The following is a 26813-nucleotide window of genomic DNA, read 5'->3' as shown; positions in this document are numbered from 1 at the left end:
GAGGAAGTGGTTGTTTTGCTCTCTGTTGCTGAAATACGGTGTCCAGGTCTGGTCTCCACAATCCAAAAAGGGGAATGAGAACCAGAAAGAGCCCAGAGAAGAGGATGGCCAGGAGTTCTGAGTTTTAATCCCACGAAGGACCGGAACACAGTTCCCAGTAACGATCCCAATCAATTCAGGACTTTAAGGCTGTAGCTTTTCTCCAAGGCCTCATCACATCAGGACGTTCAGATGTGACACCAACTCTGAATAATTCCCACACTCTAGTAGGATTAATGGGCCCCGGGCATCTTCCAACCCTTAGGGATTCCCCCCTCCCTCCCCAAGGTGCGTTTCCTAAAGAGGGCAGCCCGGGATTCCACTCTGGACAGCTGCCCCACAGACCGAAGGCTGCCCTGGGAACAGGACACTGGTCTCCCCTTCCCTCTGCCAGGCCCCACTCCAGTCTTAATACAGGTAACGACTTTAGGGATTCGCTTGACAACTGTGGCAAAAAAGGGTGTAGAATGGGGCAAAATTCACTTAACCCTGCCTTGTTTGGCCACGACAATTCTGGGCCTCCATTGGGGTCCTAACTAGCAGCATGTGCTGGGGTGTTTTATGCAGTGGCGTCAGAAGGATGGAGGCACCCTGTAAACGTTGCCTTCATCCCCACTGAAAATATATTGGCTTCCTTCCTTCGGTGTAATTCTATCTCCTATTCACTTCTTTCGTTTGTTAACTTTTATTGCAGCTGGACCCGGCGCTAGGCATTTTGCTCTGCTCCGTGGTTGACCTGCTCCGTTGGTCATCCTTGCTGTGACCCTTGCCGGCCATGCCACTTCCCTGGCCACCCTTCCCAGAGCGCTTTGCCGGTTGCTGCTGCCATCTTCCGGGGAGGCTTTGGCTTCCCATCAGGGAGAGAGGGAGAGAAGGAGAGACGGAGAGCGTGTGTGTGTGTGTGTGAGAGAGAGAGAGAGGGAGGGGGTGGGAGGAGAGGGGGGATAGAGAGAGGCAGACGGATCCCAGTGAATCTCCTGGCCCAGCACCTTTAACTATAACCCTGAGCTGCCTCTTTCTTAGTGGCCCCACCTCCAGGTACGTCTCCCACCTGGGGTGATGGAGAGCCCCCCACCCCACCCCTCCCCCGCTGGTAGCAAGGTCCTTTCTTGGAGGCATTGAGGTTGGCAAAACAAAGGCCAGCCCTTCGTGACAGCCCTCCCCGCCCTCCCCTTTCTCCTCCCGCGCGGCTTCCCCTCGCCTGTAGCAAGACCTCCGGTGAGGAAAGCAGTCAGCCAGTGAGGACACGCCCCCTCCTCAGCCGCCCCTCCCTGCCTCGCTTTTCTTCCCTGCCCCAGTGCCACGGAGCAGCCATGCCGAGCGGCTGCCAGATGCTCCTGTGCTGCTGCTGCTGCTGCTGCTGCTGCTGCTGCTGCTGCTGCTGCTGCTGCTGCTGCTGCTGCTGCTGCTGCTGCTGCTGCTGCTGCTGCTGCTTGTGGCTTCCTGGTGGGTTGTGCAAGGAGGCCTGACCCTTTCCCCTCCTTCAGCAGCTCAGAAGACTTCTGGGAAGACCGGGCCTCTCCTTCAGCCTGGCCTTTCTGAAGAATCAGCAGAAAAGAAAGAAAGAAAGAGGGAAAGAGAGAAAGAGAAAGAAGAAAGAAAGAAAGAAAGAAAGAAAGAAAGAAAGAAAGAAAGAAAGAAAGAAAGAAAGAAAGAAAGAGAAAGAAAGAAAGAGAAAGAAAGAAAGGGAAAGAAAGAAAGAGGGAAAGAAAGAAAGAGGGAAAGAAAGAAAGAAAGAGAAAGAAAGAAAGAAAGAAAGAAAGAGGGAAAGAGAGAAAGAAAAAGAGGGAAAGAAAGAGGGAAAGAAAGAAAGAGGGAAAGAGGGAAAGAGAAAGAGAAAGAAAGAAAGGGAAAGAAAGAAAGAGGGAAAGAGAGAAAGAAAAGAGGGAAAGAAAGAGGAAAGAAAGAAAGAGGGAAAGAAAGAAAAAGAAAGAAAGAAAGAGGGAAAGAGGGAAAGAGAAAGAGAAAGAAAGAAAGGGAAAGAAAGAAAGAGGGAAAGAGAGAAAGAAAAAGAAAGAGGGAAAGAAAGAGGGAAAGAAAGAAAGAGGGAAAGAGAGAAAAAAAAAAAAAGGAAGGAAGGAAGGAAGGGGAATGAAAGGGGGAAGGGGAAGCCCCAGGGGATATGTGTGGCCTTCCTTGACCCTCAGCCTGAGGGCCGCTGCAGAAACCCCTGGCTCAAGGGCTGCTCCAAGATGGGCTCAAGGCTTCAAGGCAAAGCTGGGGCTGCGTGGCTGGGGATGATGGAGGGGGACCAGTGACCTACCTAGGCAGTCAGCCTGGGGAGCCGTAAGGGCCGCTGGCCCTGCTCTCCCCTGGGGGGAGCCTGAATTGCTCTGGCAGCCCCATCCCTGGATCACTGCAACGCCAGACACACCTCAACCAACCCTCCCCCACCCAATGAAAACGGATCTTCTCCCTCGCTCCCCTTCCCCCAACCCCCATGTTGGGCGAGGGGTGCTTGCCTCCTCTGGAGCAAGGGGGCCTTGGAGGGGCTGGCTTTTCCCCTGGAATAACCTGGCTGAAGCAGCAAGACACGTGTCTGCCCCTCCCCACAATCAGGTCAGGCCTCAGCTCCTCCAGCCAGGCAGATTTTGAGGCCACCAAGGGGAGGAAGGGCAGCGTCTGTGTGTGTGTGGGGGGGGCTGCCAATGCTCCAGCGATCAGTCAAGGGCGGTGGGAGGCGGCAGCATCACAGGCCAGGAGACTCCCCCTCCCCTTCTCAGGCTGCCCTTTCAGACCTTGCCCACTTTCCCCAACCCCCCACCTGGCTCAGCTGGCCGGCCATGGAGGCTGAGCTCGGGGGGGGCGGCGCTGGGGAGGCCGTAGGAAAGGCCCTGCTCTCAGCCTTGACTCTTGGGCCTGGGCCTGGGCCTGTGTGGGAAGATGCTGGCCGGAGGGGCCCTCAATGCGTTGCTCTGAAGCCTCCTCCAAGCTTTGGTCAGGCTGCAACTCTGTGCATGCTCAAGGGCCATGCAGGAAATCTGGCTGAGGGTTCTTTTTGTGTGATTTTCAATCTTTTCTTTCTCGGGAAGGCTGCATGGTGGGATGACCTTTGGGGGGCTGGTGACTGACGGAGAGGAGGTAAACTGCCGCCTGGGGCCACTGAGGGAGGAGCCAAGGAAGGAGGGACCCCACCCCACCCCCACCCCCGGTGGAAAGTGCCTGACGAGGGGCTGGGCTCATCTTCCCTTCAAGGGAAGCTCTTCCCAGCCTCCTGGCCCAGGTTCTCCCCATGGAAAGTTCTGGCTTCAGGGGCTGTTCGGATTCCAAGGCTAGCCAGGCATGGAAGAGCCGCCCAGCGCCCAGCAGGAGTGGAGCGGAACCAGGAGGAACACCTGCGGGAAGGCAGGAGGGAGCAGAAGCAGCAGGCCCGGTCCTCTCCCCAGGTGGGCATGAGGAGCGGCTGTCTCCCACCTGCCCCACAAAGGGGTTGCGGGGCTCGCTAGGATTCTGAGATGCTCCCCTTGGTTAAAGGCTGCCAGCTCAAATCCACCGATAATATACGTGGATCGTGGGTGTTTTTTCGTGTGCCTGTGCATTTAACCCAACTCCGCCAGATGCCCCCTCAGCCAGCGGGGGAGCCCCCACCAAGCTCTGCAGAAGGGCACCTGCCCCCCGATCCCCTTCGGGGCCGCTCTCTGCGGGTGACCTGCTAAGCGTCTCTCCAGGACCTTCGCTCCCCTGCGTGTGGTGGCCCCAGGAGCGCCAGCCTTCTCTTTGTCCTTCGGGGGCTGAGCTGGCTCACCTGCCTCTGTGGAGGGAATTGAAGGTGCGCCCCGGCCTACTCCAGTGGCCCCGTCCTACCCCCCTAGGTTGCCATGACCCGTGAACGAAAGGCTCCCTGGTGGGCTAAGGTGCGCTGTGGCCCCAGGGATGAAAGCCCCGGGGTTCTTAGGAGGCTCTCCTGGAAAGATGGCAGAGAGACCAGATAGGGGTCACCCCAACCACAGCCTGGGTCTGGAGATCTGAGCCTGCCAGCCACGTCCCCCCCTTCCCCGCCTTCTCCATCGAGGGATCCTTCTGGGCTGGCCATGCTGCGCCAGCCACCTCCTGTGGGAGGCATTACCCTCATCCCCAGTCCTGCTCCGTGGAGCTTCCCAGGCCAGCGGGCTCAGGCAGCAGATGTGGGGGGGGGCGCCAGGTGCTGCTTCAGCCAAGCTGACTCCGAGTAGGGCTGCGTTGCAGGCGGGGGGGGGAGGCCAAGGCATCCAGGGCCCTGCAGGGCTGCTGCTGGTTGGAATGCTGCCCAGCGATTGTGGCCGGTGGCCTCAGGTCACTCGTCTGACTTCTCTCCTGGCAGGCACATCACACATTCCTTCAGCTTGTCCAGGACTGGCACCTGGGGGGCCATGGGCCTCAGGCAGACTTTGCAGAGCTGACGCCCCACTGCCTGTGCTGGCAAGATTACCTGTAGGTCTTGGGTCAAGACAACCGGGGCCCAAATGAACCCACACCTTGCAAGAGGGAGGAGGCTCCCTTCCAGCTAGTGGCAATCACGTCGAAAACACAAGAAGTTTGCAGGGAGACCGACTGTCCCATGCCTCGGATCCTCCACACAAATCATCATTAAGGAGAAGAACATGAAGGAAATGTTGTTTCACCTGGATATCTTGCAGGCAAAGTCTTGTGTTGCAGCAACCAAAAGGTTTTGCCAGCACCAGGGATTTCCTCTTTCCCAAGGACTTCTCAAAAGTGACCAGACCAGTGTGGCTACAGCTCTGCTCTGCCTGGCTCAACACAGCTGCCTAACATTGGGGTGTGTGTGTGTGTGCCTCTGCCTGGCGCCCCCCTGCAACAAGCTCCCCTCCTTCCAGAGCTCTCTGATGCCCTAGATGGAGGACGTTGTTTAGTCGGATCCCTCCTTGGGTTTGTTCCGATCCTCCTGCTTTGCTCACAGGGCCCCTGTGCGTTTTGGCAGCCTTCCCTGAAGTGCCAACTCCGCCGAACATTTACCTGCTTACAAACTAGCTCTGGCTCTGCCAGAGAAAGAGCCGGCAAGGCATTGTGAAGAGAAGGGATGGCAGTTGGGGAGAGGTCCCGGGTCCTCCTCGCACTCCCTGCACCCTGGAGACTCACCCGTCTACCCATCCAACAAGACCGGGCATGGACAGAACGCTAATTAGACTAAAACGTGTTAGGCACCTCGCTTTATATTATGGCTTTCTGAAACATGGGCAAGCTGCCACAATAGAAAGCGGTTCTTAGTGGCTGCGGCAGAGACCTTGCGGACCGACTTATAGCCAAGAGCAAACCCCGGACTCTCCAAAGAGGTAGAAGATCTGCTGAAGTCGTTTATTCCGCTGCCCGTGGAGCATCCAGGGCAGGGAGTGATGACGGCCAAAAGAGACTTCTTGGTGCTTCAGCAGACCAAGCCAAGAACTCCGCCCAGAGAGAGCTGGCCCTGGGAGTCCCCCCCACCCCACAAAGCCTCCATAAGCCTCAGCTGTGCGCACGTGCCCCACCCCCTCGGGCCAGCTCTGCCCTCTTCCTCCGGCCCTGCCTAAGACTTCCCAGGGTGAGGAACCAGCCCTCTTCTCTGCCGGGGCAGTGAGATTACTCCTGCGGGAGGGTGGGGGCAGTTTAGACAGTCTGATTAGGTAATCCAGGGAAATCCAGCCCAGGTTTTTCTTGGGAAGGCCTCTCCTCCCTCAGCCCTCTTCTCCAGCCCCCACCCCTGCCCCTTCTTCAGAGCAGCCCTGGTGCTTAGTAAGCGCTGAGTCTGCAGGCGCTAATCCTCCGGCTCTTACTCACAAGAAGTGCTGGTCTTCCAACCCTTCAAAACCAGTGGCTCATACAGAACAATAACACCTCACCCGTCAATCAAAACACATCGTTCCCAGGAGAGGAAGAGTAAAAGGGGACCACGACCGGTGTGTGGTCCAGTGTGTTGTGCAAACCCAGCCTTTTGACAACCCAAGCTGAGGACGAAGGATTTTTTGTATTTGCAACTCACAGAGATTTAAAGCCAATAAGAAAAGCTGAGAAGTAGACTTCAGTCACGATAAAACCTTTGGTCGACACGTTATTAAAAAAAAAAAAAAAAGACTGGAAAAAGCACAGAGAAGAGCAACAAAGATGATTAGGGGGCTGGAGACTAAAAGATATGAAGAACAGTGGCAAGAATTGGGTGTGTCTCGTCTAGAGAAGGACTAGGGGTGACACGATAGCCGCCTTCCAATATTTGAGGGGCTGCCCCAAAGAAGACGGGGGGCCCACCTACTCTCCAAAGCCCCTGAAGGCAGGACAGGAAGCAATGGATAGAAACCAGTCAAGGAGAGAAGCAACCTGGAACTAACGAAAAATTTCCTAACAGTTAGAACAATTAATCAGTGGAATGAATTGCCCCCAAATTGTGGGGGCTCCATCACTGGAGGCTTTTAAGAACAGCCTGGACAACCATTTATTGAGATTGATATAGAGTCTCTTGCTGGAGCTGCGGGATGGACTAGAACAGCGGTCGCCAACCGGTGGGCTGCAGCCCACTGGTCCACAAGAAAATTTTGGTGGTCCAGAGAGAAATGCCACCCCAAAGCATCCCCCAAAGCAATTAATCCAGGCTGCGGGGAACACATGGCTGTGCCGCCCACATGGGAACACAAGGCTGGCATCGCTTGTATTAGGAACAACACGAGGTAGTGAGGGGAGGGGGGAAAGGGACGAGGGGGGAACTTGCCTGGCCATAGGGTTGCTTCTTTCTTCTTCTGCTTTTGGCTGCACGCAAGGAAAGCAGCCAAAGTCTTTCTTTCTCTCCCCCAAACTCTGCCAGAAATGAGTCTTTGCAGCCTCTTGGAGCAGGAGGCCTTGCAGGGTCCCAAAGACTCATTTCTGGCAGAGTTTGGGGGAGAGAAAGAAAGACTTCGGCTGCTTTCCTTGCGTGCAGCCTGAGAACCAAACTCAAAGCAGGCTAGGAATGGGGCTGCCTTGGAGGGGGTGGGGGTGTGTGAGGGAGAGAGAGAAAGAAAATTACCAGCCTTCAGGTTAGATCAATCTCCCTCCCTCCTCCCTCTAGGAATGGAGCTCAAAGCAGGCTAGGAATGGGGCTGCCGTGAAGGGTGTGTGTGTGTGAGAGAGAGAGAGGGGGGATCTGTGTGTGTGTGAGGATCTGTGTGATGTGTGTGTGTGTGTGTGTGTGTGTGTGTGTGAGAGAGAGAGAGAGAGAGAGAGAGAGAGAGATCCATAGCTGCTGGGGAATTAAATTCATGGGGGGTGGATTTGCATGGCTTGACTGCTACAGAGTGACCTATATCAGGAAAATGTTAGATAGTACTGTGCATTCAAATGTTTGTCCTGGAATGACTGGAATGAAAATGGAGTGGAAATGGGTATTTCTATAATACTAGTTACACATTACTCTTAACAAAGGACAAAACACCAGGACTTTGGATCCCCACAAACCCAAAGGATGAGAGAAGCCCTTCCTTTCCCTTCACTCTGCCCCACAATTCCCATTTATGTTTATGTTTAATATAAAAAATAAAATTTTTATATTAAATATATTATCTTTTTTTAAAAATTCATAGTAGTGGGCCTCAGGATTTAAAAGTATGAGTTTGGTGGTCCCCGAGGTCCAAAAGGTTGGCGACCCCTGGACTACAAGATCTTCAAGGTCCCTTCCAGCTATTATTCTGTTAAACTATTTTTAAAACAAAACTGTGTACAAGCGATGAATACCTTATTTCTAAAATATATAAACTCTTGTTAAAATTGAAAATGGAAACTAATTTGTTAAAAAATTGTATAATAAGCTGGGCATTTTTTAAAAAAATGTAACACATCAATTGATCAAGAGGAAAATACCCCTCTACTAATGCAAAATTAAATATTAATGTATAATTAGAAGCTCATTTTGCAAGAAGACGACAAAAAATCCAATTTTGACATATGGATTTGATTATTATTAAAATTTAAAAAGGGGAAAAAGAACTTTGTTTCCCCTGGGGGGGAGGGAAATGGACTTTTTATTATAGTCTTAAACAAATAGTTGAAATTAAGTATTCTTTGTACCCTTGGAAAAAGAAGTCTTGTCATTCTTTATATACATTTCTGTTTTCTTTTTTGTTACACCTTTTCATGCTTCTTTTACTATCTTCTTTTTACTCTTTGTGCTATGTTCCTTCCTGCTTCAAACGTTCTACCATCATCCCAGTGCCAAAGAAGCCCTCCACCAAGGAACTGAATGACTACAGACCAGTTGCTCTAACATCTGTAGTTATGAAAATCTTTGAAAGGCTTGTGCTGTCCCACCTGAAAACCATCACGGATCCGCTGTTAGATCCCATGCAGTTTGCATACCGAGCAAATAGATCGATGCTGTTAACATGGCTCTGCATTACATCCTACAACACCTTGAATGCCTATGCAAGGATCCTCTTTGTAGACTTCAGTTCAGCATTCAATACCATCATTCCAGACACTCTTCTAAGTAAATTAAACCCACTAGAGGTACCTGAACACACTTGTAAGTGGATCATAAGCTTCCTAACAGACAGGAAGCAGCAGGTGAAGCTAGGCGGAATCACATCCGGCACCTGTACAATCAGCACAGGGCCCCCCCAAGGCTGTGTGCTATCTCCACTTCTCTTCTCCCTATATACCAATGACTGCATCTCAAACGATCCATCTGTTAAAATACTGAAGTTTGCTGATGACACAACAGTGATTGGTCTCATTCGAGACAATGATGAATCTGCATTACAGACAGGAGGTTATACAACTTGCCTCGTGGTGTAACCGGAACAATCTGGAACTGAACACACTCAAAACCGTAGAAATGGTGGTAGACTTTAGAAGAAACCCTCCTATACTACCACCTCTTACAATACTAGACAACACAATATCAACAGTAGAGACCTTCAAATTTCTAGGTTCTACTATATCACATGACCTAAAATAGACACCTAACATCAAAAACGTCATCAAAAAAGCACCACAAAGACAAAAAAAAAAAAAAAACCACAAAGTCCAGAAATATTTCACAAGAAGAGTTCTCCACTCCTCTACTCGTTGTAGAATACCTTATGCCACCAGACTTGAAATTCTAGAACTTGAAAACCTTGAATTACGCCGTCTTCGGTCTGACTTAAGCATGGTATATAAAATCATACATTGCAATGTCCTACCTGTCAATGAATACTTCAGCTTCAACCATAACAACACAAGAGCACACAATAGATACAAACTCAAAGTAAACCGCACCAAACTTGATTGCAGGAAATACGACTTCAGCAATAGAGTGGTCAATGTCTGGAATACTCTACCCGACTCTGTAGTTTCTTCCCCAAACCCCAAAAACTTTAACCTTAGACTGTCTACTATTGACCTCACCCCTTTCCTAAGAGGTCTGTAGGGGGCGTGCATAAGCGCACCAACGTGCCTACCGTCCCTGTCCTATTGTTTCTCTTATTCTTTTATTTTTCTTATATGTACCCATTTCATGTATTCACAACTATGTATACACTTATACTTATTATCTTGTAAACAATTGGCAAATCAAATAAATAAATAAATAAATAAGAATGTTCTTTCTGCGCCAACTCAGGAAGCTCAAACTGCCCAAGGAGCTGCTGATACAGTTCTACAGGGGAATGATGGAGTCTATCATCTGCACCTCTACAACTGTCTGGTTTGGTTCTGCAACCCAACAGGACAGACACAGACTTCAGAGGATAATTAGGACTGCAGAAAAAACAATTACTACCCACCTGCCTTCAATCGAGGACTTGTCTACTGCATGAGTCAGAAAGAGGGCTGTGAAAATATTTACAGACCCCTCACATCCCGGACATAAACTATTTCAACTCCTTCCCTCAAAATGACGCTACAGAGCATTGTGCACCAGAACAACTAGAAACAAGAACAGCTTTTTCCCGAAAACCATCACTGCTAAACAAATAATTCCCTCAACACTGTTCAACTATTTACAAAGTGTACACTACTATTACTGTTAATCTTCTCACCACTCCTTATCACTCATCCCCTCCCACTTGTGATTGTAGGACTATAACTTTGTTGCTTGTATTCGTATGATTTATATTGACTGTTTCCTAGTATGATTTGATTGTTGATTGTACCCTATGACTATCATTAAGTGTTGTATGTTATGATTCTTGATTCCTAACTAATGTAGCTTTTCCTTATGTATACTGAGTATTTACACCAAGACAAATTCCTTGTGTGTAAAATCACACTTGGCCAATAAAGTATTCTATTCTATTCTATTCTATTCTATTCTATTCTATTCTAGTTTCTCTTGTGTGCTGTCCAGCCAGTGGATGTGGTCACGTGACATGGAGTACATTTCCCAGGATACCTTAACTACATTTACCATGATGCATTCCCTTAAGGGGACAGCTCACAATTGCTAACTATCCAATTCCCATTCACTGGCTGGACAGCACGTTGATTTATGTTCATGTGTATGCTTCACAAAATGTAGTAAAATAATTTGATGCAGCAACATGACGTCCCAGGGATTCCCAAATAAAATTCCCAAGTAATTATTTTCTCCGCAAACTCAGGAGTTCCCTAAGGAGTTTCCCTCACAAAATCTCAGGGAAAAAACAAAGCTTTTTTAAAAGACCGGAAGCTTTTTTAAAAAGTTTTTTTTATTAAAAGAAGAAATGACTCAATTGATGATTTAAGCATTTGGGGATTAAAAAGAATTAAAGGGGAAGGGGAAAATAAAATGGCAATTAGCTGGTGGAAAGAGAAGCGGAAGTCATAATTTTCTTTCTCTCTCCCCCCGCTTCTTTTCCTTTTCCCGGTCTTTTCATTTCTTATTTTTACGTTTCCCATCAGGTCAGAAGGAAGCCACCTGCTGGCACCCCGAGGGGGCTTTTTCAAAAGGCAGCTCCAGGCGCCGTTTATTCTTCACAAGGCAAAAAGCACCGCCCGCTCAGGAGCCGAACAAGCTGCTTCCTGCAGGAGAGGCGAGGCACACCCCCCGCCGCCGCCCAAGAGGAAAAAAAAACACCCCCCCACCCCCCCCAAGGAAGCCCCCTTTTTCCGTCGGGAGGGCCGGGAGTCTCCGTGACCGTCTTGCCGGCCGGTTCCGGGGACGGCTGCGTCGTTCGCCTTTTCTTCCATGGATTTGCCGGGCCGGCTGCCCTCGCAGGGCTCCAGCCGAGCAGAGGCTTTCCCGGCAGCGAAGCCGCCCCTCTGGCGGCCGCTCCTTCAGAGCAGCCCCCACCCACCCACCCAAGGAAAGAGGCGGCGGGGAGGGAGGAGGCTTCCCTGTGGCGGGGCTGCCCTCCGAAGGGAAACCTCTCCTCCTCGCCTTTGGAGCCCTTCCCACCTTGCACCCCCCCCCCCCCGCGCTCCTTTGCCGGCGCTCGAGGGAAGCCCCGTCCCACCCCCTCCAGCCCCAGGCAGCGCATGCGCAAGTCGGGCGGGGGCCGCGTGCCGGGCAGGTGGCGGCCTCGGTCTCGCGCGCGCGCCGGAGTCACGTGACGCGGCCGTCGGGTTGGCGCTTTCCTCAGGCGGGTTCCCGCCATGTCGTCGCCGTCGATGGTGCTGAGGCGCCGGCAAGCCCCACCTCGCTCCCCGGCCGCCTCCTTGTCGTCCTCTGCTGGGAGCGCGGCGGAGTCCGCGGCGGAGTCGGGCGAGCCGGGGCGAGGCGCGGGCTGGGACTCGGGCAGCGACGTCGAGGCGGAGGCGGCGGTCGGACGGCGAGCCAAGCGGCCGGCCCGCCGCCGCGGCTCCCCGGTAGGCAGGCTGGTGGCAGGGCGAGGGCGGCGGTGACCACCCGGGGTGACTGACGGCGGCTCTGCTTCCTCTCGCTCGGCGCAGGTGCCGAAGCGGGCGAGGCCGCGAGCGGAGGGCGAGGCCGGATCTGCCGGCGGCCAGGGCCTCTTCGAGGCGGTGAAGGCGGGCAGGAGCGCCCTGGAGGTGAGACGAGGCCCCGCCCGCCCCCTCTCCCCCCACCCGGCGGGTGGCTGGGGTGGTGGTGGTTCCGCCCCCCCCCGCCCCCCGACCTTGGCCTCCCGTCGCCCCTTCCCCCGCAGCCCGTGGTGGACGAGTGGCTGGAAGGCTACCTGCAGGACCAGGCCGGGGGCTTCGTGGAGCTGATGAACTTCGTGGTGCGCGCCTGCGGCTGCAGAGGTAAGGGGAACCGGGCCTGCGATGGGGGGGCTGGGTCGGCTTCCTCCTCCTCTTCCCCGGCTGCCTTTGTCTGGGCAGGCACCGTGACTCTGGAGATGCTCGGCCGCCTGCAGAACTCGGAGATCATCCAAGGCCTGACCGAAGCCCTTGAGGAGGTGAGAGAGAGCCCCGGGGATCTGGGTGTGTGTGTGTGTGTGTGTGGAGGAGATGAATGCGAGGCTCCCCGTGAGGGGGGGGTGGCAGACACATACTCCAGTTGACTCTAATGGATCTTCCTCTCTTCCCACGTAACCCCCTAATGCCAGGATTCAGCTGAGTACCCGTTGATGCTGAACACTCCCACGTGGCTACGTTTCCGTACAGGATTCTGTGAGTTCATAGCGGTGCTTGTGCGCCGTGCCCAGCATAATGTTGTTTATGATGAATACTTGATGGACGGTCTCATTGCCTTCCTGACTGGCCTGTCTGATTCTCAAGTGCGTGCCTTCCGTCATACCAGCACTCTGGCAGGTAGGACAGTAATTGGGGCAAAAGAGAGGCCACTTTGGCTTTCCTGGAGCTTGGGAGTGCCTGTGATGTGTGGTCCTTCCATTCCAGCTATGAAGCTGATGACGGCCTTGGTGCACGTGGCATTGAGTGTAAGCTTGCAGAAAGACAATGCTCAGCGACAATATGAGACTGAGCGGGCCAAAGATCTGGGCTGCTGGGCCCCAGGGAAGCTGGAAAGGCTGTTGGAGAAACATAAAGAGGTGAGTATCTGACAGGGTGCCTGATAAAAAGGAAACTTTTTAGCTGTACCTTGTTTGGTCACAGAATCATAAAGTTAAGGAATGCCTCAAAGACCATCCAGTCTAACCCCCTTTTCAGTACAGTATCCACTATAGCCTTTCTGATAGATAAACATATAACAATGCCTATGTTTGATGATTTTTGGCAAAGGAAAAATGCTGTCATGTGGCAGTCTGGTTAGCTGGCTTACATTTTGTATAGTCAAATAGTTATACCTAATGTTTAATTTGGAACTTGCAATTTTTAATTCATGGGTTTTAATCCTACCCCCTGAGTAAAAAGTGTGTGTACTGCCTCTTTTGAATGTCAACTTTTCAGGTATTTGAAGACTGCTCTTATTTTTTTTTTTTATGCGAGATAAAATGCCCAGTTCCTTTAACAATTTATTAAATAACTTGTTCAGCTGCATCTTGTTGCTTAGCCTCAAAAGATCCCTGGGGCCATTAATCCCTAATTTTTGTGCAGGATCCCCTAAATTCTCTCAGATGACCATCCAGCATCTCATTGCTACATATGGCAGCCTGTTCTGATATTTAACTTTTTATTCGTAGTGTTAACTCATTGGTCCTGGTCCTGCCTTCCAGGCCAGTAAAGAACATGTCAGTTCCGTCATCTCTGAAACTTTTCAGGTGTTTGAAGACTGCTGTCAGATGGCTCTCTTCAATAAGCTATACATACCCTCAAAAGACTTGGCTCTTGGTTCATTCACAATCTTGGTAACTCTACTTTTTAAAACATTGGTGCCTAGAACTGGACATAGGCCTGCAAACAGGGTGTGACTATTTGGGGCAAGATAGAGTAGAAGAGTTCTTCCCATTGTCTCGGCTTTGTGTACCTATTAACGTGTCCCAAGGTAGATTTACCTGTTTAGAAGTTACATCACACTGCCATCTCATGTTTGATATGCAGTAGACAAGGACTCTAAATCCCTTTCCCATGTTCTACTGCCAAGCCACGATCCCCCCCCCATTAAATAACTACACCATTTTTCCTACTTAGATGCAGAATATTTCTCCATGTTCAGTGCTGTTGCTCAAGTCTGTGGTGCTTTTTTCAATCTTCCATCTAAATTAGCCATATTTCCCAGCTTTGTGTTGGCTACAGACTCCATAAATCAGATTCCTCCACCAAATTACTAATAATTAGTATTCAATACCACAGAGCCAAGGATAGAGGTTCTCCAAAAATGATCTTCATGCATTAAGGGGACATTAAGAAGAGTTCATCTTATCAACATTATCACAAAAAGACCAAAAATGTATTACCAGCAATCAACACCCAGATGAGCAGAGATTAACACCAAGGTTAACATTAGACCAGAATCAAGAAGCAAACAATACTCCAAGCAAGTGAACAGTAAAGGTCCCAACCCAGGAACCACCAAGGCCACTCCCACCCACACTGACGGAGCAAGCCACCAGGATATAAATTGAGAGCAAAACCCACTCTACTAGCGCTGATGATGTTACATAGTTCAGTGATGAGACATTTGCAAGAAAACCACCAGATTCAGAGCACTAAGGAGTCCTCTTTTCAACCCTGAGCTATAAGTATTGTCCATCGGTACTGTGTATTGGCGTCAGGTGCTTCAGAATGTACGCAGATGGGAGAAATCTGCATGTAGGCGCTATGTACTTCACAAAGGAGCAACTGTTCTTCCTGCATGAATGCCAACAGCAGCATACTCTTCCCACCAGTGTCAAACACAAACCTCCAATAAGCTGCACAGCTGGATGGAAAATAGCCCAAGAGAGAGGGTGAAAAATGATGCGACTTATGATCACAGATGCAAACCTTAAGACTAAACAAATACCAGCATACCATGGCAAACCTCAAGGAACAGCTGGAACAGACCTTCACATGGAAAGGCTGGCCGCCACCACCAAGACTATTTCTCAGCGGCATGCCGGAAAAAAGGAAAATCAAAATATAAATCAAACTACTCAAACCTTAGAATCAAAGAGGCAGCAAAAGCAGAACCCGAATGGTTGGTCATATCCACTGTAGTACCCAATATCCCACAGAAAGCCTCAACTATAACATAGATCAGGGTATCAAACTCGAGGCCTGGGGCCTGGATCCAGCCTATGGGGTGCTTAGATCTGGCCGGGGGCCCACTCTGGAAACAGCAAAGGACCGGCCCATGGTGCCTCTGCCAGCAAAAAGGGAGCTTGTGGGGGGGCGTCTGCAACCTCCCCAAACTCTTGTTTTTGCTGGCAGAGGGCTGCAGGAGGTCGTTGTGGCCAAACTTGGAACCCGGGAGGGCTGATGTGGCTGAAAATAAAGCCTTGATGAGTAACATCAAACTGGCCGCTCTCGCCCTGGCATCCTCCTACCCGCTCCCCCCAAAGTCAAACACAACCCTGATGCGGCCCTCAATGAAATCAAGTTTGAACCCCCTGACGTAGATGATGCTATTCAGCTAGAATTCTTTGCATCCTTAGACGGAACATTTAGAACCACAGGATTTCCCACAGAGACCCAAAAGCAGATGACAAACTATCATCCCACAGGCCAGAAGAAGATAAGAACAAAAGCAGCAGAGGTAGAGCAGCCCTCAAAAACCTAAAAAAGGACCAGAGTATCATCCTACCAATCGACAAAGGTCAAATTATGGTTATGGACAGATCACAATATATGCAAAAATGAAAGAATTACCAGAAGATGCACTGAATATCCCAGTGAACACCAATCCAATACAGAAACAGGACAACCGAAGCAAGAGAACTCTTAAGTCACCTCATCTTGAAAGGTCAAATTATCAAAGAGGAGCAGAGGGAGCTGAAAAGCAGCGGGCCCATCCTTCCACCCTTTCGTGGATGTCCCCAAACACACAAACTGGGCAGATCTCTCTGTTCAATTGTATCATTAATGGGAATCTCAACAGTATCACAAAAGAATTAACAAATGGCGGGGGGCACTGCACAGGGGGAAGTGACCTACCGCTGCACCGTAGAGAGCATCTTAATTTACTGCACCTCTGTATGGTTTGCCAATTGCACAGGGGCAGATAGGACAGCGCTCCAGAGGGTTAACATCATTGCTCAGAGGATCATTGGTTGCCCTCTCCCCTTTTTGGAAGAGCTTTATAGCTCCCACTGCCTTAAGAAAGTTCAAAACATTCTCAAAGATCCATCTCATCCTGGGCACCCCCTTTTTTTGAACTACTACCATCTGGCAGATGGTACAGGATAATAAAAACAAGGACAAATAGGCTGAAAAACAGCTTTTATCCCAGGGCAGTAGATCTGTTGAATTCCACTGTATAGTGCAGTGTTGTTGCTTTCAATTCAACGTGTGGAGTGTTTGTGTTTATTTTCATGGTCATGATGTGCACTGAAGGTGGTTGATTTCGTTGTACAAGGTGCAGTGACAATAAAGTAAATAAACCATCTGAAGGGAAGCAAATACTCAGTCAGCTTCCCACTCAATGTCTCCAAAGAATCAAAGATGAGACAGTAGATGAGGATGAACTTGTGGTTTCATTTGATGTCACAGCCCTTTTCATATCCACCAACCCACAGTGAGCAAAGGAATCCATGAAAGTTCTGCTCCGCAGCACCCCCAGCCTAACGAAATGCACCAAGATTGAAGCACCCAGAATCATGAATCTTGCCAACCTCTGCTCAACCACTCACATTTTCGATGGGTAAATATCATCAAGTAAAAGGAACTCCTGTGGGATCCTCACTTTCAGGACTATACTATCAGGCAGTGGTACTTGGGTGAAAGAATGGATTGTATTGAGAAACAAGACTTGACTTTGGAGGGACATGATTTGCAACTTGGCTGGCACGCCTTCTTGTATGGGAAAAACAAGATATAGGTTACTTTCAAAGGCACTATATTAGGAATGCATTATTGTTAGTATGGAAGAAAATCGGAGAACATCACTATTTGAGGATACCAGTCTGGCTCTCGATAAGGGAAGCACTGGTTCATCCAAATGTTAACATAGAAAATATTGTTAGATATAAAGATATATTAAATGAGAAGGGGGAACTTAAACATAAGCTGAGTGATCAAGGGATTGACAATAGAATAGAATAGAATAGAATAGAATAGACCTTGGAGGTCTTCTAGTCCAACCCTCTGCTTAGGCAGGAAACCCTACATCACTTCCGACAAATGGTTATCCAACGTCTTTTTAAAAACTTCCAGTGTTGTAGCATTCACAACTTCTGGAGGCAAGCTGTTCCACTGGTTAATTGTTCTGTCAGGAAATTTCTCCTTAGTTCTAAGTTGTTTTTGTCCTTGATTAGTTTCCACCCATTGCTTCTTGTCCTGCCCTCAGGTGCTTTGGAGAATAGCTTGACTCTCTCTTCTTTATGGCAGCCCCTGAGTTATTGAAACACTGCTATCATGTCTCCCCTAGTCCTTCTTTTCATTAAACTAGACATACCCAGTTCCTGCAACCATTCTTCATATGTTTTAGCCTCCAGTCCCCTAATATTTGTTGCTCTTCTCTGCACTCTAGAATCTCAACATCTTTTTTATACTGTAGTGACCAAAACTGAATGCAGTATTCAAAGTGTGGCCTTACCAAGGCATTAAAACATCATGTGATCTGGGTTTTTTAAAAATATTTTTTAATGGTTTTTAAAACAAACAAACAAACAAAACATAAAAACATCAAATCATTTTCCATATATGTACATACAGTGTGCCGGTTGGTTTACAAATTGTTTTGTGCTTCCATTTCATAGTCTTCAATTATAATTACATTGTATATAATCTCGTATTTTTAATCAATATATTAAATACATTAATATCATTAATCATTTGACTATACTTTTATTCATTCACGTTTTCCAAAATGGTCATATTTTACTTACTAAGTTTTATGACAACTCGTATTATCATCCCAGATCTATCCTAGAATCATTTTGTAGATATAATAAAAAAAGAATACATCTTTATAGATTTATTATTTTCTAAAAGTCTACATATTTCATTACTACATTTTATTGTCTAACCATTGATAGAATAGATCCCAAATTTTATAAAATTGTTTATCATCCTGTTCTCTAATTTCAAATGTCAATCTACTCATTTCAGCACATTCCAATATTTTCTTAATGATTTCCTCCTGTGATGGTATTTTCTCTTTTTTCCAGTTTTTAGCAAATACAATCCTAGCCGCTGTTAATACATTTACAATCAGGTATTTCAAGTCTTTACTATATATTTCAGGTAAAATTCCCAATAAAAATATTTCTGGTTTCAAATCTATATGCTTTTTTGTCATTTTTTTCCAACCATGTGTGGATTTTAGTCCAGTATTTTTTAGCATCCGCACAAGTCCACCACATATAGTAATATGAGCCAGGTATTTGATGACATTTCCAACATTTTTCGGATTTATTCTTGAACATTCTTGCTATTCTTGTCGGGGGAAAGTGCCACCTGTAAAACATCTTATACAAATTTTCTTTATATGCTGTTGACATTGTCATTTTATAATTTTGAGACCACAATTTTTGCCATTTCTCTAGATCAATCCCATATCCAAAATTCTTCCCCCAAGCAATCATAGTTTCTTTAACTTGTTCTTCTTCTAGTTTAATTTCTAATAAATATCCATACAATTTTTTAATCACCTTTTCATCAGCACCTGTCAAAATCTTATCTAAGTCAATCAGTTTATCATAGAAACCTTCTGTTTTAGAATCTTTATCATACCTTGAATGTATTTGCGCATATGAAAACCAATTCATCTTTATACCTTGTTCCTCTAGTTTTTGTATAGATTTAAGTTTATTTATTTATTTATTTATTTATTTGATTTGCCAATTGTTTACAAGATAATAAGTATAAATGTATACATAGTTGTGAATACATGAAATGGGTACATATAAGAGAAACAATAGGACAGGGACGGTAGGCACGTTGGTGCGCTTATGCACGCCCCCTTTTTCATTCAATATTCACCCTTTTCATTCAATATTTCACCATATCTAACTGTTTGTTCCTTTTTGTATATTATAGGATAAAATGCTTCAATAGTCGATAGCCAGACTGGAATTTTCAAATAACATTGTCTTTTAATCTTCTCCCAATTTAACCACAGAGACTCCCGTATATAATGTCTTCTAAAGTACCCCTGTGTTTTAGTTCCTTTATACCATAAAAAAGCATGCCACCCCAGCAACAGGTCATGTCCTTCTAATGTCAACAATCTAGTATTTCTTAATGTTATCCATTCCTTAACCCACATCAAAGTTGTAGCTTGGTAATACAACTCCCAATTAGGCAAACCAAATTCTCCTCTTATTCTAGCATCTTGCAAAAGTTTTAACTTTATTCTCACTTTCTTACCTTGCCATATATATTTCAGCACAATTTTATTTAAATCTTCAAAGTAGTCTTTTCCAAGCCTAATTGGAATTGTTTGAAACAAATATAAAATTCTGGGTAATATATTCGTCTTGATTGTTGATATTCTCCCTATTAATGACAGTTGTAAATTTTCCCATTTCGCCAAATCTAGCGCTATCTGCTGTTTAAGTTTGATATAATTATTCTCTTTTAGTGTACTGCATCTTGCTGTCAAGTATATCCCCAAGTACTTGATCTTATTTGTGACCTGAATTTTCAATAGTTCTGCCAATTCTTCCTTTTGTCTTGATAGCATATTCTTTGTCAAGATCGTTGTCTTATCTTTATTTATTTTCAAACCAGCCACCTTTCCATATGTCTCTATCTTTTCTATCAATTTTGATGCTGTTTCTAGTGGGTCTTCTAAGATAAAAACCAGATCATCTGCAAATGCTTGCAACTTAAATTCTTCCTTTTTAATTTTCATCCCTTTTATATTCTTTTCAACTCTAATATTTCTGTTTAGCACTTCCAAAGTTAACACAAACAACAGAGGTGATAGTGGGCACCCTTGTCTTGTTCTTTTTCTTATACCGATAGATTCTGTCAGTTCTCCCTCTATCATTACCTTTGCCGTCCGCTTATGATATATAGCTTCTATTGCTTGAATAAATTTTCTAGCAAAGCCCATCTGTTCCAGCAGTAATAACATAAATTGCCAATTCACATTATCAAATGCCTTCTGTGCATCTAGAAATATCAAAGCCATTTGTTTTTCGGGATGTGCCTGGTAGTATTCCAAAGTGTCCAAGATTACTCTCATATTGTCTTTGATTTGTCTCTTTGGCAGAAATCCATTTTGGTCAGGATGGATAAAATTATTTAAATATTTTTTTTCTGCCAATATTGAAGAAAATATTTTATAATCTGCGTTTAGTAGGGAGATAGGTCTATAGTTCTTGATTTGTAATGGATTGGTCTCCTTTTTTGGAACAAGTGTGATATAAGCTTCTGACCATGATTTAGGTATCCTCTTCTTTAACATAACTTTATTCATAACTTCTAGCAATGGAAAATTCAATGATTCTTGTAATGTTTTGTAAAATTCTGCTGGAAGTCCATCTGGGCCTGGTGCCTTTCCATTATTTTGTTTCTTAAGTGCTTCAGTTAACTCCATCATCGTTATATTGCTTTCTAACATTGTTTCAATCTTTTTAGGTATCTGGGGTAAATTAGCATTCTGTAAATACTGTTTGTTAGGGTTTGGGAATTAACCCCTAGAAGAGTATTGCAGCAGTAGTCAAGCCAGGCAACCAAAGGAGAGCGGAAGGGCCCCAGAGTATACACACACTGAAGACAAACACTGTTTGTAGTTTAAATAGTTTTTAATCCAGTTAGAATTTAAGCATTGTCATTCAGTCCATTAAGTCATTCACAGTATTTCCATCCAGTAAGACTCACTAGTATAGTTCAAGTCAAGAGTCCTTGCAATATCTTTATCAGCCGATAAAGATATCTTCTCCTCCTCCGGTTTCACTCTCCAGAGAAACAAACGCTGGATATTCAGCAAACAGTAGCAAACAAGAACAGTTCAGTCTCAGGCACTCACAGTCAGTAATCACAGTTAGTCACAGTAACACACAGTTACTCAGCAGCACACAGTTACAGTTACAGCCAGACAGTAAGCTCACAGTAAGCTTTCCAGCTTCTAATGCTTCCTTATATTGTAACTTCTAACCGCACCCTTAATCGGCTAATTGCCTGCTGCATTGTGCTTAAAGTGATAAGCACTTAAACCATGATATCTAAGTTTTATATATTTATTCACCCAAACCATATTTGGTATCAATGTTATACCTAACATACTCCCTTTTGGGTGAAATAAATATATAATACCTTTACAATCTTATCCCATATTTTTCACAACTCTCCTGGTGCTTACTGGCACCTTGGGCTTTAGTAAAATTATCAGCTAAATTGTCCTCCGACATACAGTACTCTAGCTGAATCATCTTACTTCTTACAGATTGTCTCACGTTTAGGTATCTTAGATCTGTATGCTTGCTCCTTGTTTTTACTCCAATATTTGTGGCCATTTGAATTGCTGCCTGATTATCTTCATGTATAATTATAGGATAATCTACAGTTATACCTATATCAATTAACATTTGTTTATACATTATTAATTCTGTACATAACAATGATAAACAGGAGAATTCTGCCTCCATAGTAGACAAACTTATATGCTGTTGTCTTATTGACTTCCAGCCTATTAATGTCTTACCCAGCATTATGGCTGTTCCTGAAGTCGACTTTCTAGTGTCTCTTTCTGATGCAAAGCTAGCATCTGCATAAGCACTCAAAATTAAATCACCCTTTGGTTCTAAATACAATGAATAATTCATTGTCTTTTTAAGATATCTTAATATCCTCTTAGCTGCAATCCAGTGTCTTTCACATGGTGCAGAATTGAATCTAGCCAACTGATTCACGCAGTACGAAATATCTGGTCTAGACCAATTACTAATATAACTCAAACTACCAATTAAAGATTGATAAATCACCTTATCAAACTCAGGGCTTTGTTCATCAGTGTTGCTAAACTCCTGACTCATTGGAGTCTTAGCTGGCTTACAAAGCTCCATCTTGTAATCTTTTAGCAATTTGCTTATCTTATCTTCCTGAGATATCTTAAAACCTTTCCGTGTTTTCTTTATATTCAAACCGAGATACTTCTTTATCTCCCTAATTGCTTGATCTTTATTCTCCTTCCTAATGATGCTATTATTTTATTTGCCTCATCATTAGTTTCAGTTATCAATGCAATGTCATCTGTGAATAGTAATAATAATGATACTTTCCCATTTTTCTCCCTCTTAAACATACATGGATCGGCTAAACCAGCTTTAAATCCTATATTGTCTAGTTCCTTTACAATATACTGGTTCCATTCATAGCCTGATTGTTTTAGGCCATAGAGGCTTTTCTTTAACAACCAACAATCATTATTATCCTTATTATCACTTTTAATACCAACAGGTTTTTCATATAAATAGTATGTTTTAATGGGGCGTGCAAGTAAGCAGTTTCCACATCTAGATGGTTAACTATATAGTTTTTACTAGCTGCCCACACTAAAGCTGCCCTCAAGGTTGCTGCCTTAAGACTAGGTGCAAACACCTCATCGTAGTCATTAGCATTCTGCCTAAAACCTTGGGCTACTAACCTTGCCTTATGGATTAAATTACCATCCTTATCTGTTTTTACCTTAAATATCCATTTGCAGCCAATGGATTTCTTTTCCTACAGGTAATTTGGCATTTTCATATACCTTCATATCACTTAATGAATTCAGTTCCTTATTCATTGCTGCATACCATTTTTCTTTTTCCTTATTAGGATACTTATTAATTTCTTCAACAGAATTAGGAACTTGATTAATCTGGCACACTGTGTTAGCCTGGTACCTATCAGGCGGTCTAGATACACGTGTAGTTCTTCTGGGAATCACAGGGCTTACAGGAGGACTTTGTTGAACTACTACCTGTTCATCTTCCTCATCCTGTTCAGCTATTGAATCTGTTTCTTCCTTTATGGGCACTATTTCATCCTGTATTTGTCTCTTTACTTTATTTTTAAAGTTACAGGGATAACTAATGGGATTTCTATAGGATTCAATAATTACATCTTTATTGGGATCCTGTTCTAATTTCTCCCATCCCTCATGTTCTAGAAATTGGGCACTAGCACTACATAACACTTTAGATGTGCCTTTCTCCCAAAATCTATATGCCCTATGGTTTGCCTGATAACCAACGAAGAAAAATCTTTTAGCTCTATGTTGCCCTTTTTTTTCTGAGTTGTGCAGGAATATGCACCCATGCTGGTGCACCAAATGTGTGCAGGTAACTTAGATCAGGTTTCCTGCCATGCCACCTGGTGAATGGTATTTCACCTGTTGTTGTATTAACAACGTTGTTCAATATGTTATTAGCACACATTGTAGCCTCCCCACAAAGAATCAGGTAACCCAGAATCATTTAACATTGTTCTAACCATTGCCTGTAGTGTTTGGCCTCTTCTTTCAATAAAAGCGTTATGTTCTGGCCTGTATGGAGCAGACTTCTTATGCTCTATTCAGATACCTTAATTCTGTTCTGGAATTTGTTATTAATAAATTCGTACCATTATCTGTCACCAGGGTTATCAGTTGTCGTTTAGACTTTCTTTCAGCAAACCTAAGCCAATTGAAAAATGTTGATATGTTTCAGTTTTGCTTTTCATTAAATAGCAAAACCCATATCTAGAATAATGGTCCATAATGCTCAGTATATATCTAGCACCCCCATACTGGGTTTCTTTGGACCTATTATGTCTGCAAATACTACTTCTAAAGGTTCTTTTGTTTTGAAACCATTTAGCCTATTTGCAGGCAATACTTTGCTCTTATCTTCACAGCAAACATTACAACGCAAATATTTATCACAAGGTTTTAACCTTATTCCTTCAGATAACTCAACTGTACGTTTTAGCATTTTAAAATTTACATGCCCCAAACGCCTATGCAATAAATGGATACATTCTTCATGAGGCTTTATATTATTAAATACAGTCTGAGCCTCCCCTTTCTTACTATTATCTAAGACATATAATGTTCCATTTAAAGCTGCAGTTACCCTTTTGTTATCTTTTTCAATTATGCAATTATTATCTTTAAAAGTAATTACATAACCTAATTTATCTAATACCCTTACTGAAAGCAAATTAAACTTTAGTTGCGGTACATACAACATTTTATATCCTGGTTTATGTACGGACAACGTGCAAAACCTTGACCTTTCGCTTTCAGGTTCCAGCCATTGGCAAGTGATATATGTTGAGAACTTGTAGACATTTTTATAAATTTTGTCTTATCTCTTGTGATGCAGTGGGATGCGCCACTGTCAACCACCCATAGATTATTCTTCACATCAGAGTTGCTAAACATGGCTAGTTCAAATGCTTTCTTTGGCTTTTTTACATTCTGGCTTTTCTCTTTTTGCAGAATCTTGCCAAATGTCCTCTGCCTCCACAATTAAAACACTTTTTAATTGTGTATGCCGTGAAGATAAATTCTCTTCTTGCTGGTTTCTTTCAAGCTTTGAAGATAATTTCTCTTCTTTCTTATCTTCTCTCAGCTCGTCACGCTCACGCCTTCTTCTGGCTTCTTCTAGTAGCCTGCCTGTTATGTCGGTTAATGAGAGGCTATCCTTAGGCAATACTTCCAACGAAGTCACATAGTCATCATAGCTTTGATCTAATGAAGATAATATTATGTAGACTTGTTGCAGTTCATTAAATATAAGCTCTTTTTCTTGCAAATCTTGAAAAATGCTCTTCATACAGTTTAAATGAACTAACATATCTCCATTCCTCTGAAGATGCGTTCGAAAAAGCTTCCGTGTAAGATTTATATGTGCTCCTACACTGTCCCGAACATAAATCTTCCTGAGGTTCTCCCAGCAGTTTGCAGCATTTTCTTCTCCACGAATATGGACAAGCTGCTGATCACAGAGAGTCAGTCCTATGATGCATAAAGCCTGCTCATTCTGTAGTTTAAAGTCTTGTAACTTTTCTTTATCATCATCATTAGCAGGATCCCAGCTACTCACATCTGGTGGGTTTGCTATAATGTCCCACAAACCTTCTCTGCGTAGAAGTAAACTACATTTCATTGACCATGAAACATAGTTTGTTCCATCCAGCCTGGATATCATGGACAGTTGTGACAAATTTACTTGTGCCATTACTCTTCAGATATTTTGACTATTTTAAACTAATTAAAACAGTTTGTTTTTACAGTAATGTGCAACTCACACCAACTCTCTCTGCTATATCCTGGTTAGTTAGACTATGCTGCTGGGCCCATAACCAATGTTAGGGTTTTGGGAATTAACCCCTAGAAGAGTATTGCAGCAGTAGTCAAGCCAGGCAACCAAAGGAGAGCGGAAGGGCCCCAGAGTATACACACACTGAAGACAAACACTGTTTGTAGTTTAAATAGTTTTAATCCAGTTAGAATTTAAGCATTGTCATTCAGTCCATTAAGTCATTCACAGTATTTCCATCCAGTAAGACTCACTAGTATAGTTCAAGTCAAGAGTCTTGCAATATCTTTATCAGCCGATAAAGATATCTTCTCCTCCTCCGGTTTCACTCTCCAGAGAAACAAACGCTGGATATTCAGCAAACAGTAGCAAACAAGAACAGTTCAGTCTCAGGCACTCACAGTCAGTAATCACAGTTAGTCACAGTAACACACAGTTACTCGCAGCAGCACACAGTTACAGTTACAGCCAGACAGTAAGCTCACAGTAAGCTTTCCAGCTTCTAATGCTTCCTTATATTGTAACTTCTAACCGCACCTTAATCGGCTAATTGCCTGCTGCATTGTGCTTAAAGTGATAAGCACTTAAACCATGATATCTAAGTTTTATATATTTATTCACCCAAACCATATTTGGTATCAATGTTATACCTAACACTGTTTAACTCTTTCCTCATCAATATTCTCTTGTGTGTATAGTTTCCCATAATAATCTCGAATAATTTCCTTCTTCTCTTTACTACCATAGCAAACTTAGCCTTGGTCATCTATTAATTGCGATATTTTCCTTGATTCTTTCTCCTTTCTCAATTTATATGCTAACCACCTACCTGGTTTATGCTTGTGTAACTCTTTTCCTAAGCGTTGCTGGGGTGGAGGTGGGGGGGCAGTGTGCAGCGTGAGCGAGAGGCTCCTTTCCTTTCTCCCTGAGCGCAAAACCGTCTGCCTTCTTCTCTCTTGGACAGACTGAGCAAGGCTAATAAGATAATAATAAGATAATAAGATAAGATCCTAAGCGCGTTGTGGAAACAGATCTGGATCTCGTTGGAGAAAGGTAGCAAATGAATGAACTGGACTTTTGGCAAGTCTCGGGGTAGGAACTCGATGCTTTCTGGAAAGTTAGTGAGCAGGAAAATAGACACCCTTTCCGCTTTCTCCCAGCGTGGGTATCTCATTATCCCTCCCTGTAAGAAGTAACAACCACAAAGCCAAGGGAAAAAAGGACCAGTTTCTTGTGCCTGATCAGTGGCGGCCCTTTCGCACTCAGAACTCTCTCCTTTGCGCTCGTCCACGGTCCAGCGACCGAGCCTCCCCGCGGGGAAATGAGGCCTTCTCTCCCCCCCCCCGCCGCGCCCCCCAGCCCCCAACAGTGAGCTGCACATGCGCCAGACTGCTCCGGCCAGCTCGCCATCCAAGAGCAGCCAGAACAATGCGCAGGAAAAAGCCACAGTAGGAAGTAAAGATTTCTCCCCCCTCCCACCCTCTCTCTCTGAAATAATTAATGTCGCAATCAGTGTGGTGCACCCTTGGAGACAAATTGGTTGGGGAGGTGGAAAGATATTAAGAAACAACTCGACTGTTTTTCGTCCAGTTTTATTTTTATTTATTTTTTCCCCTGAAAAAAGCAGATCGCTCAACGGTGTCACAAAGAAAGGGAGAGGAATTGAGTGCCAGCCTGAGAAAGGCAAAGCTGCCTCTCTAA

The 26813-nt window shown here is 45.1% G+C and overlaps 1 protein-coding gene across 1 annotated transcript in view; it reads left to right on the top strand.

Annotated features, from left to right (window-relative positions):
* Window positions 1-11529: 11529 nt before the first annotated feature.
* The window catches only part of STAG3 (STAG3 cohesin complex component), a 62709-nt gene continuing 47425 nt past the window's right edge, over window positions 11530-26813 (top strand). Inside the window, exons 1-6 of the mRNA XM_087962322.1 lie at window positions 11530-11742; window positions 11827-11925; window positions 12042-12138; window positions 12217-12293; window positions 12444-12648; window positions 12736-12887. Coding sequence (XP_087818448.1) covers window positions 11530-11742; window positions 11827-11925; window positions 12042-12138; window positions 12217-12293; window positions 12444-12648; window positions 12736-12887 — 843 coding nt within the window. The remainder of the gene's footprint in view (window positions 11743-11826; window positions 11926-12041; window positions 12139-12216; window positions 12294-12443; window positions 12649-12735; window positions 12888-26813) is intronic.

Source organism: Notechis scutatus, chromosome 3 (assembly GCF_049901735.1).
Source record: "Notechis scutatus isolate UNSWTSFEM ecotype Mainland chromosome 3, rNotScu1.2, whole genome shotgun sequence".
NCBI lineage: Eukaryota > Metazoa > Chordata > Lepidosauria > Squamata > Elapidae > Notechis > Notechis scutatus.
Note: the sequence above shows the minus strand (reverse complement) of the source record. Positions and strands in the feature narration are given on the sequence as shown.